The sequence below is a fragment of the Trachemys scripta genome, chromosome 7, assembly GCF_013100865.1.
Source record: "Trachemys scripta elegans isolate TJP31775 chromosome 7, CAS_Tse_1.0, whole genome shotgun sequence".
Lineage (NCBI taxonomy): Eukaryota > Metazoa > Chordata > Testudines > Emydidae > Trachemys > Trachemys scripta.
In genome coordinates, this window is record NC_048304.1 from 30358215 (window position 1) to 30368922 (window position 10708).

The 10708-nt window shown below is 62.8% G+C and overlaps 1 protein-coding gene across 5 annotated transcripts; it reads right to left on the reverse strand.

Moving 5' to 3' along the window:
• Positions 1-4291: 4291 nt before the first annotated feature.
• VEGFB (vascular endothelial growth factor B) lies at positions 4292-9832 on the reverse strand. Of its 5 annotated transcripts, XM_034777351.1 has the most exons (9): positions 9294-9824; positions 8210-8246; positions 7939-7981; positions 7420-7616; positions 6898-6971; positions 6481-6513; positions 6252-6332; positions 5625-5750; positions 4292-5027 (listed from the first exon to the last, which is right to left on the reverse strand). In XM_034777351.1, exons 2-9 carry the CDS (start codon positions 8213-8215, stop codon positions 4829-4831), a joined length of 759 nt encoding a protein of 252 aa, XP_034633242.1. In that variant the 5' UTR covers positions 8216-8246; positions 9294-9824; the 3' UTR covers positions 4292-4828. The 5 variants fall into 5 exon arrangements, with proteins under 5 accessions (XP_034633242.1, XP_034633241.1, XP_034633243.1 ...); XM_034777350.1 differs by lacking the exon at positions 8210-8246 and having other exon boundaries at positions 9294-9822; XM_034777354.1 differs by lacking the exon at positions 8210-8246 and having other exon boundaries at positions 4839-5007; positions 9294-9816.
• Between the last annotated feature and the right edge of the window lie 876 nt (positions 9833-10708).

The following is a 10708-nucleotide window of genomic DNA, read 5'->3' on the forward strand; positions in this document are numbered from 1 at the left end:
AGCCCTCAGGGAGATGTTCTGTGACCTCAGATAACCTTATATGGCTCTTTGACCCTCTATGACCCCTGACCCCATGTGACCCCCCCAGTGCCCATCACTGACCCCAGGACCCTGATGGCTCATGGCGACTCCTGCCACCCAGTCCCAGAGCCCCCCCCACCAACCCCATGCCCCTGCCTTGGCCCAGCCATTTCCCTGCTCTGTGTCCCCATTTCTAGTGACCCTTGTCATCCATCAGTATCTCCCAGGATCTGCCCAGCTCCTGCGATCCCCCAAGACCCTCTTCCTGACCCCCCCACCCCACACATTTATTGGGGCTCACCCCCTCAGTCTGTCCCAGGGCCAGAGGAGAAATGGCACCTTCCCCACATGGCCATGCCCATTATGCCCACTGGGGGGTGCCAGTGCTCCATGACAGCGCTGGAGGGAGCGGGCTTAGTGGGAGGGGAGGGTGCTCCCCCTTTCTCTTTCCCTTTCCTTTTCCAGTGCCAAGTGCCCACCTGTCTTGCTGGGGTGCAGGGGTGACGGGGCTGGATTTGATGCTTCCCCTGTCTGGAGCAGGCTGTTGGTACCATTCACTCAGTGCCCAGGCAGTGGGGGGTGGCTGGCTGGGGTGGTAAGATGAAGGCAACAGGTTTATGGGGGGTCCCATTATTGCCCTCAGAGGTGCCTGACACAAAGGGGTTAACATCACCATCCAGCTCGGTCCCTGGCATCGTTGGGGCCTGCAGGGCTGTGCTGCTCCCTCCTGGAATCCCAGAGGGCATTTGGCCAGAAGATGGGTTGATTGGATGAGATCTGAGGTCTCTGCCATAGCTATGCGCCAGTTGCAAACTAGGGTGGTGGTAATTATAGCTTACGTAAGCCAAACACAACCTTCCTGGCCCTGGGTATTGCTGGAGACCCTGATGTCTGGGCTGTACCACCCCCAACCTGAATTCAGACCCCGGCATCCAGGTCATGATACCCCTGTCCTGGCTTTTGGGCATCCAAGCCATGATGCTATTCTGGATTTGGACCCTGGCATCCGAGTCATGACACCTTTGTCCTGGCTTCAGACACTGGTGTCTGGGCTGCTTTGGCTTGAGCCCTCTTCCATTTGCCCAGGGCTGTTGCCCCAGCCCCCTTTGTTTTTGATCCCAAGGCTCTCGAGCCCTGTCCCCCTCACCCATGGGTCTTGCCTTGTGAGGCAAGTGATGTGTAGGTTGGGGAGCTCAGGGCTAGGTTAGCAGGGGGCTGTGGATCAGGATTGAGAAACATTGGTACAGCTGGGGTGGAGGGTAGCCCCGTATTTCTGTGCCCTGCCAGCTACATGGCACCCCCGCTTGGCCAGCATGGAGTACACTCTGCAGCAGTGCCAATGCATAGACCCTGGCTCATTTCCCCGCTGGCCTTGGCCAGGGGTTGGGGGTTGTGTCTCAGGGGGATGGGGGGGGCTGCCTGGGGAGCCAGCCAAGCCCCCCTCGGGACTCTCCAAATATTGACTTTCCTGAGGGCTCTGACTGGGACCAAAGTGCGGCCAGTATGGATATCAGCTGGGCAGGAGCCGTGGGGGGAAAGCCCACTGCCCTGGCTGTCTTCAACCCCTTCCCAAGCCCTGGATAGAACCCAGGAGTCCTGGGTCCCCAAACACTAGACTCCGCTCCCCTCCCAGAGCCAGGATAAAACTCAGGAGTCCTGGCTCCCAGTCCTCCCCCAATGGGGCACGGTGCCATCTCTCTCGCTGCCCTCTTGCTCATGGGAGGGCTGGGGGGTGTTTATGTCTCAGGTTGCACTTAGTGCCTCTGGGGTCAAAGTCGCCCCTCCACCCCTCCCCCTGCCATTTCCTGGAGCTTCTGGGTGGGGGCAAAGTCTGGAGGCAGCGGGTGCAGGACAAACAAGCGGGTGCAGGACAAACAAGCAGCCCTGACTCTCCAGCTCCCTGCATCTGCCTCACACCTTCCCATCCTGCCTTGGGACCCTGGCATCCGGGCTGCCCTGCCCCCAGCCTGGCTTGGAACCCCAGTCTGGCTTGAGGGCCCAGTGTCAGAGCAACAGCACCCCTCCAGCCTGGTGTGAGACCCTGGCATCCAGGACCCTGTCCCCTGCCTGGCTTGGGCCCCTGGTGTGCAGGCTGCACTGTTTCTGGAGTCAGACCCCACCTGCTGAGGATTCCTGACCCCTTGCCTTTGGACCCCAGATCCTTATGGCACCTCCTGCCTATGGCCCTGCCCCCCCCCCGCCCCCCGTCCCAAGCAGCTTACGTGCACCAGAGCCATGGACTGATAAGGGATTGGCAGCGAGTGCTCAGCTATGGGCCCTCTGCCAGGCTGCGCAGTTCCTTATCGGCCAGAGGCCGTGCCCCCACCACCCCCAGGCTCCCTGAGGCCATGGCATGGGCGGGAGGGCAGAAGCTTGCCCTCAGATCCCCCCCCGCCCCCGACCAGCCATTGGATTCTGGGAGTTTATCCAGCTGGAATCAACACATCAGAGCCACAGAGTGGGGTTGAGTGGTTAGAGCAGGGGGTCTGGGAGTCAGAACTCCTGGATTCTAGCCCTAGCTCCATCCATGTGAGACTTTGGGCCATCCTTCCCCCATCTGTGTGCCTCAGTTCCCCCTGCTGGGTGGCAAGGGCACCCTGCCTCCTCTGTGCGAATATGTAGGAATCAGGTTTAGCCCCACATTTTGCTGAAATAGCAGCCATTTCAGCACCTGGAGAAGCTCAGGGCAGATGAGGCAAGGTGGGCGAGTGGCACATATAGGGGGAGAACAGGCCAAGGTGGCACAGGCAGAGCTGTGAGCCTGGTGTCCTGGCTCCTGCCCCTCCTGCTCTAACCACGAGACCCCACTCCCCTCACAGAGCTGGGGATAGAGCCCAGGAGTCTTGAATCCCAGCCCCTGCCAGCTCTAACCCACTAGACCTCACTCCCCTCTGAGAGTGGGGATGGAGCCCCAGAGCTCTCACCCTTGCTCTCTTCCCCCTTGTAGGTGTATGATGTGCCCTGATCCCTGCCCCTCCCCCTCCCTAGTACCTAGGAAGCCTGCTCTTGGGCACAAGCTGTGAGGGAGTGGGCGGGGGGGGGGAGCGGCAGCGGAGCTGGGCTCATCCATGAGCTGCCCCCAATCCCTGTGTTACATGTGGCTCACACAGGCAGGTGTTGGCTCTGCCAGGATCCACCCCCTCCCTTTTCCCCAGGGCTGCAGCCTGGTCATGAAGTGCAGCACGTCTCTGTGGGCAATGCCAGCACTGGCCCATTCACTGGTGTTGGGAACTAGACTGACAGCTCTGCACGCTCCCAAGGGAGGGAGGACAGGCCCCAGAGCCAGGAAGGGAATCCCCCACATATTCCCTCCATCCTGTTCTCTGATGGGTCTCAATGCTGACCTACAGCCCCTTGCTAGCCCAGCCCTGGGCTCCCCACCCTCACAGCTCTGCCCATGCCCCACAATCCTGACCCACAGCTCCATGCTAGCCCAGCCCTGGGCTCCCCACCCCCACAGCTCTGCCCATGCCCCACAATCCTGACCCACAGCTCCCTGCTAGCCCAGCCCTGGGCTCCCCACCCCCACAGCTCTGCCCATGCCCCACAATCCTGACCCACAGCTCCCTGCTAGCCCAGCCCTGGGCTCCCCACCCCCACAGCTCTGCCCATGCCTCTCAATCCTGACCCACAGCCCCTTGCTGGCCCAGCCCACCTGTTTTTCCAGTATCCCCACATAGAACATCAACTGCATCTCATGCTTTAGCAGCACCTTGTGTTTCCAAAGGATTCCAAACTATGGCGCTTGTACAGACAGGAATCCCCTGCCCAGTACCAAGATGGAGCCACCTCTGGGGTGGGGCGTGGATGCTCTTTATAGAGGGATTCCTCACCAGGTGCTGAGATGCAGCCACCTCTGGACTGGGGTGCCAGGGGTGGGGCTCTTTATAGAGGGATCCCTTGCCTGGCACTGAGATGCAGCCGCCTCTAGGATGGAGCAGTAATTTTTCCACACACACCAAGCATGAAGGAGCCCTCAGCCCTGGAGTGAAGAGCTCATGGGTGTAAAGGCTGCCACATGTTTGTGGAGCATGAATGAAGGCCGGCTCAAAGGTGAAAGGCCAATAACCCCCAAGGATTCCCTCTCCACCCCTCCTCCCCTCCACAACAGAGGACCTCCTCCAGTGAGGACCTCCCCAGCCAGTGCAGTATATAGGGCGCCCCACGGAACAGCAGCCCCTTCCAATCCGGCGAGTCCTGAGAGTGGGGCACGCTCCCTCGACCCCTATAGGTGTTTGCAGGGGTCGTGCGCTCACAGCTCTGCGGGCCGTCATGTCTCATCCGTTTAATAGCTTTAGAGCCGGATACCAATGTGCGGGCAGTTACAGCAGCAGGACGTGCCCCGGGAGGGTCCTCGAGCTGGTGCTCAGCCTCCCCTTGGCTCCGGCAGGAAAACGGGGTTTGGTCCGGGGGGATGGAGAGGAAGGTGAGGGCAAGTATTAAATTAAAAGGGTTTGGGGATGAGCGGGGCAGTGAGGGGTGTTTGTGGAACTTTAAATAACGACAAGGGGATGAGAGTCTGGCCAGCAGAGCTGGGGCGGCCTTGGTGGGCATCAAAGGAATCTGGGAGCCGGAGTCCTGGAGGGGCCTCAGGATCTGGACCCCAATCCTGGAGGGGCCCTGAAATCCATCTGCCCTAGTCTCGGAGGGGTCCTGGAATCTGGCTGCCCGAGTCCTGGAGGGGCCCCGGGATCTGGCTGCCCCAGTCCACGAGAGGCTGTGCAAGATGCAGCCCCTCCTGACAGGTCCTGTCCAGGCAGTGGATAATGGGGTCTGACCCCCCAACATGGTCCCAGGAGTCCTCTCATCAGGTCCATTCCAGGGCAGCCTTGCTCGTCTTCCTTGGGCTCCTCTCCAGCAGGGGGCACTCAGGGCCAAAGTCTTGTTCTGGATCCAATGAAGAGCTGGGCTTGGGGGGGGGGGGAGGAGAGGCTGGTCCCAGGTCACCCCCCTCCCCCATCAGATCATCTGCGCAGCTTCTCACACCTCGGGGGAGAACAGAGTGGCTATGGGCAGTTGGAGGGGCCATGCAGGTTCAGGGACACCAACCCCAGGACCCCCAACTCCCCCAGACAGAATCACCTTCCTTGTCCCAAAGCCTGATGGGGGAGGCGTGGGGGGCTCTATCCTGCAGCACTCTCTGGCCTGTGAGGGTAGTTCAGGGGGTATCTCCAGCCCATAGGGGAGATGGGTGTCTGTCTGTCTGCCTCTGGCCCATGGCAAGATGTTGGTGGGAATCTGCCTGGTCCATGAAGGAGTTTGGGTAGGTCTCTGGTCCAGGGGAGGTTGGGGTGTGTGTGTCTGTCTGGTCCGTGAAGGAGTTCAGATAGGTCTCTGGGCCAGGGGGACGTCGGGGGATCTTCCTGGTCTATGAGGGAGTTTGGGGTGTCTCTGGTCAAGGTAGAGGTCAGTGGGTCTGTCTGGTCTGTGGAGGAGTTTGGGTAGATCTCTAGTCCAGGGGAAGGTTGTGGGATCTGTCTGGTCCATGAAGGAATTTGGGGTGTCCCTGGTCCAGGAGGAGGTTGGGGGGTCTGTCTGGTCCATGAAGGAGTTTGAGGTGTCTCTGGTCTGGAGGGAGATGGGGGGAGTCAGAGGGGTCTCACCTGCATGAGTGCTCATTGAGCTCCAAGCCCCGGTCCTGGCAGTGCTGGGACCTGCGCCGGCAGCGGCACTGGCATGTCCGAGGATCCTGGCGCCTCCGTTTGTCTGAGCAGGGTGGGCAGGAGGGCCTGGGGACAGAGAAAGAATCCAGATGATCTCAGCCCCCAGAGGCATGGTTCTGGAATCCCCCACTCCCACCTCCACACTGAGGGAAGTATCCTCTTCCTGGCCCCCCAGAACCTCTGGGGGTCCCCTGCTCTGCCTGCCATATAACAGTGGGCCTTCACCCACCCTTTAGAGTGTATAGGGAACCCCTATAGAACAGCACCCCCTCCAGCCCCAATTCAAGAGGGTCTCCACATAGGGGAGGGGGGAACCCCCTCGCCCCAATCCTCATGGTGCAGGAGGGGGCCTTGACGCTGCTGGGCTGGGTAGTCCACCCCTCCTTTGATCCCCCATGAGGTACTGGAGTGGGGGACATGGGGATCCCCCGGTTAGAAGTGAACCCCCATAAGGTGACCTGATCCTCCCTGCTCACCCCAATTCAATGCCCCCCAATGCAAGCAGAGTTAGTAAGGAAGTGGAAGGCATGCAGGGACTGGAGGGTGCATGAGCGTCCCTGGACATACAGGTGGGGGGAGTCCTGTTCAGGGGGTCTCTTCTTTTTGTGTTTGCGTCCAATGCTGTTTTTCCCCCTGGGCCGTACAGGCCTGTGGAGAGAATCAGAACTGAGCTCCCCTCTCAGCCAGCAGGGGGCGCTGTAGGGAGTGGGGCGGGAGCACTAGCTGTGGGGGAAGCTCCGGTCTGCTCCAGCCCCGGCCTCTCCCAGCAGGGGTGCGGGGAGCTGGGGGTCCTTACCTTTCTGGATTTACTTTGCTATTTGTCTTTGGTCTGCAAAAGAAAAGAGGGGACGCCAGGTTAACAGGGAAATGGGGGCTGCTGAGAACTGCCCCCCAAAAGGGGAACAACCTATGGGAGGCAGTGCGATGCCCTAGGAGGAGAGTGGGGTGCCCCCTGAAATGGGGGGGGTGGCACAGTGCCAAGGGGGGGAGACCACAGCAGTCACCCTAGGAACTGGGGAGCTCACAGGCCCCCTATGTGCCTCTGTGGGGCTGCCTGCCTGAGGTGGGGGGTCACTGGCTGCAGTGGGGTGTTCAAGCTTTGGCTAATCTTGGAGACGGTGGGGTCACAACTGGGGGAGCCCTATGGGTGCAGAGATGCTTTGGGAACCCCATCAATGCCCCCCATACTCTCAACAATGAACACCCCCCTCACCTGCATTCGCAGGCACTGTGCTCTACGAAGGCCAGCTGGTCCAGGTGGCTGTACAGGTAGCGGGTTTTCATCACCTGGGGGGCAGAGAAAGGGTGAGTGAGGGGGGCACCAAGAGCCTAGGGATGGGGGATCAGCACACCTTATGTAATGTGATGCCAAGGCCCAACTCCCCAGCATACACCTTCCCTCGGCTCCCCCCCTGTGCTCTGGCATTCCCCTCCCCCGATACCCACTCTTCCCACCCCCTGGCACTCCCCTCCCCAGTGCCTGGCTACCCCCTGTCCTCTGGCATTCACCACACCAAGTGCCTGGTTACCCCCTGTCATCTGGCATTCCCCACCCCTGGTGCCTGGCTATCCCCTTCCCTCTGGCATTCCCCCCCCCCCGTGCCTGGCTCCTCCCCCCCCCCCCCCCCCCCCCCCCCTTAGCTGTCTGCCCACCCCTGGCATTCCCCTCCCCCCAGTGACTGGCTCTTCACCCACCCTCTGGCATTCCTCTCTCCCCTGCCCTCCCTCCCATTACCTCCATCACCACCACATGCATGCGGGTAGGCACACACTGCAGCCCCTCGTCGGCACAGCACCCAGCACAGCGACGCAGGGGCACGCAGGAGGGTGCCAGCAGGTGCTCCACCTCATCTGGGTGCTCCTCGCTCACGGGCACCAGCATCTCCTTCGGCTGGCAGAAGCTGCGGTTATAAACCTCCATCCACTGTATCACTGCGGGGGTCAGAGGGGGCCAGTGCCGGGGTCAGCGCACCCTGATAATGCCAACTGACATGGCCAAGGCACCCCCTCGCACCCCCCCACAGTGTGCCCATTGACATCCCGCACACATAGCCACAGCCACCTCTGGGGTAGGGGGTGAGGGCTGATTACATAGGGATCCTACAGCCAGTACTGAGATGCAGCCACCTCTGGGGTGAGGTGCCTGTACCCCCAACAACTCCCAAATGTGCCCTATCAGCACTGCTATCCTCAAACACGTCCCCCTGCCTCGTGGCAGCAGCCCCCCAACCCGCACCTCACCCCAGTCTCTTACCTTCCCCCAGCGGGTGGGTCCCCTTCGTCTGGGGCTGTGGTGCCTGGAAAGGACAAGACGTAGGCAGTCAGGTTCTGAGTCCCAGACAATGTGTGTGTGAGGGAAGGCTGCCTCCCCAGGCTCGCTTGAGCCCCATCCCCCCTTCGTCGAGCTCGGCGGGAGCCCCCACCCCACTCCCCCTTCTCCCCACTCCATTACACCCCAGCCTCAGGGACTCCCTCCCCTCTTATTCCTGTCGCCCCCCCGCCCAACCCAGAGTTGCTCCACTAACCTGCATGCAGTCAGGCTGGGTACACCCCCAAGAGACCCTACAATGACAAATCAGCAGTTGGGGGAGGGTTCGGGAGGGACAGCTCCCCCTGGTGTATGTGGGATTAGGGGCAATGGAACAATCTTTGGCTGGATGGGCCTGAGGAACTGTCCCGTCCTGGGCAGGGCAGAGAGGGGACCCACACCCACAGCTCACTCACAAGGAGTCATTGGCCGAGCAGGAATAGAACCCTGGCGTCCTGGCTTCTAGCCCCGCACCCCCAACCCATTAGATCCCGCTGCTCTCCCAGAACTGGGAATAGAACCCAGGAGTCCTGGCTCCCAGCCCCTCCCCCCGTGCTTAGGGGCGGGGAGGGGCACGGTGGGGCAGGGGTGAGTGGAATCTTGGCAGACGCGGAGGTCAGGGCAGCAGGAGCGGGGCAGTGGGGGTGGATCCCGGCAGGAACCGGAGGGGCTGGTCTGCTGGGGAGACCCTGGAGAGGGGGAATCCCAGGCGGGCGGGGGGCTCTTGTCTGTCCCGGTTGCCCCCTGTCCTGGGCGCTACCCCGGACACTGCAGCTCTGCCCCAGCGCTACAAGTCCCCAGCCTGCGCGCTGGCTCTAGCCACCCTCCCGCCCCACGCCCCGGGGCCCCCGGCAAGGCCAGACCGTGCGCTATCCCCCCGGGACAAGGCGCTAACCGAACGGGGCCCCAGTGCCTGCCCCTGCCAGGATACGGCATTCCCACAGTGCGTCCTCCACTGGTACGGGGAAAGGGCCAGGTCCCTCCCCCAGTACCCGGCTCCCCCGGTGCCAGCTCCCCCAGTGCTTGGCTCCCTAAGCCCCCAGTGCCTGGCTCCTCCCGGTGCCAGCTCCCCTAGTGCCCGGCTTCCTGAGCCCCCAGTGCCCGGCTCCCCACTAGTGCTCTCCTACCCCGAGCCCCCAGGTGCCCCGCTGCATCCAGCCCCCAGTGCCCCCCTCCCACCACTCCAGGTGCCCCGCTCCCTGAGCCCTCTTGATGTCCCGCTCCTCCAGGTACCCCGCTTCCCCCAGCCCCAGTGTCCCCCTACCCCTACCCCAGGTGCCCCGCTCCCCACGGCCCCCTACCTTAGCTGCGCAGCCGATCAGCTGCAGGGCTGTAGCCAGCAGGAGGTGCAAGGTCTCCCGGGGGGCTCTCATGGTGCCGAGCCGGAGTGTGGGGGTCCCCTAGCGCTGGTGTCCAGGGCGCCTGGCCGGCAGCTGCCCCCTCCCTCCGGCAGCGCCCGCAGTCCGGGGCACTCGCATGGTAGCTCCGAGCGCTGGGCTGGCGGGATGCAGGGCACGGACCCCTCGGCCCTCGGAGTCCCCCGAAGGCAGCGCAGGAGCCCGGCTCTGCAGTCCGTGGGGAGGTAAATCCAAGGATCGGGCCCCGCCTGGCGGATCAGGCCGCGCACTGACTGGCCCCTGGGGGCCCCGCTGCCGCGGGGCGGCTACAGGTGCATCAGAGCCCGCGGGGCCAGCGCGCGCCTGCAGGAGCGAGCGGCTCCGAGTGAGCCAGGCGGCAGCGGGCGGCCGGGGAGAGGGAGCGGGGCTGGCTCCAGGGAGTGACTGATGGCCCGGCCCAGCCCGGCCCCAGGGGAGGCGGCAGGCAGCGGGAGGAGGGAGCGCGGCGGGACCGGGAGGGGGGACGGGGGGGCAGCAGGGCGGAGCAGGAGAGGGGTGATGGGCAGGAAGCGGGGGCGGGGGCAGGAGGGAGCTGGCTGGGGGAATGGATGGTACTTGGGCTCCCATCCGGGGTGGAGGATGTTGTGAGCAGCCCTTGTGGTGATAGTGGGGAACGGGTGGAGGGGTAGATGGGTGTGTTGGGAGGGATGGATGGAGGGGCGTGTGGGTATGGAGTAGGGGAGAGGCGTGGGGATGGAGGATGAAAGGAAGGGTGGGTGGGTGCGAACGGACGAGTGGGGATGGATGGAACGATGGAGGGGTGGGTGGGGATGGATGAGGGGATGGATGGATGGAGGGGTGGGTGGGGAAGGATGACTGAGGATGGTTGGAAGGATGGAGGGGTGGGTGGGGATGGATGGAGGGGTGGATGAGGACGGAGGACTGGGGATGGTTGGAAGGACGGAGGCATAGCTGGGGAAGGATGACTGGGGATGGTTGGAAGGATGGAGGGGTTGGGAAGGATGGGGTGGGTGAGGATGGAGGACTGGGGATAGTTGGAAGGACGGAGGGGTGGGGGTGGGTGAGGATGGAGGACTGGGGATAGTTGGAACGATGGAGGGGTGGGGAAGGATGGGGTGGGTGAGGATGGAGGACTGGGGATGGTTGGAAGGATGGAGGGGTGGGGGTGGGTGAGGATGGAGGACTGGGGATGGTTGGAAGGACGGAGGGGTGGGGGTGGATGAGGATGGAGGACTGGGGATGGTTGGAAGGATGGAGGGGTTGGGAAGGATGGGGTTGGTGAGGACGGAGGACTGAGGATGGTTGGAAGGATGGAGGGGTTGGGAAGGATGGGGTGGGTGAGGATGGAGGACTGGGGA

Coding starts and splice junctions, on each gene's coding strand:
- VEGFB (XM_034777350.1), bottom strand. CDS start 9,365: ATGAGAGCCCCCCGGGAGACCTTGCACCTCCTGCTGGCTACAGCCCTG. Junction 6,514..6,897: donor CACAGTGCCTGCGAATGCAG/GTGAGGGGGGTG, acceptor TTTCTTTTGCAG/ACCAAAGACAAATAGCAAAG. Junction 6,333..6,480: donor AGCAAAGTAAATCCAGAAAG/GTAAGGACCCCC, acceptor TTCTCTCCACAG/GCCTGTACGGCCCAGGGGGA.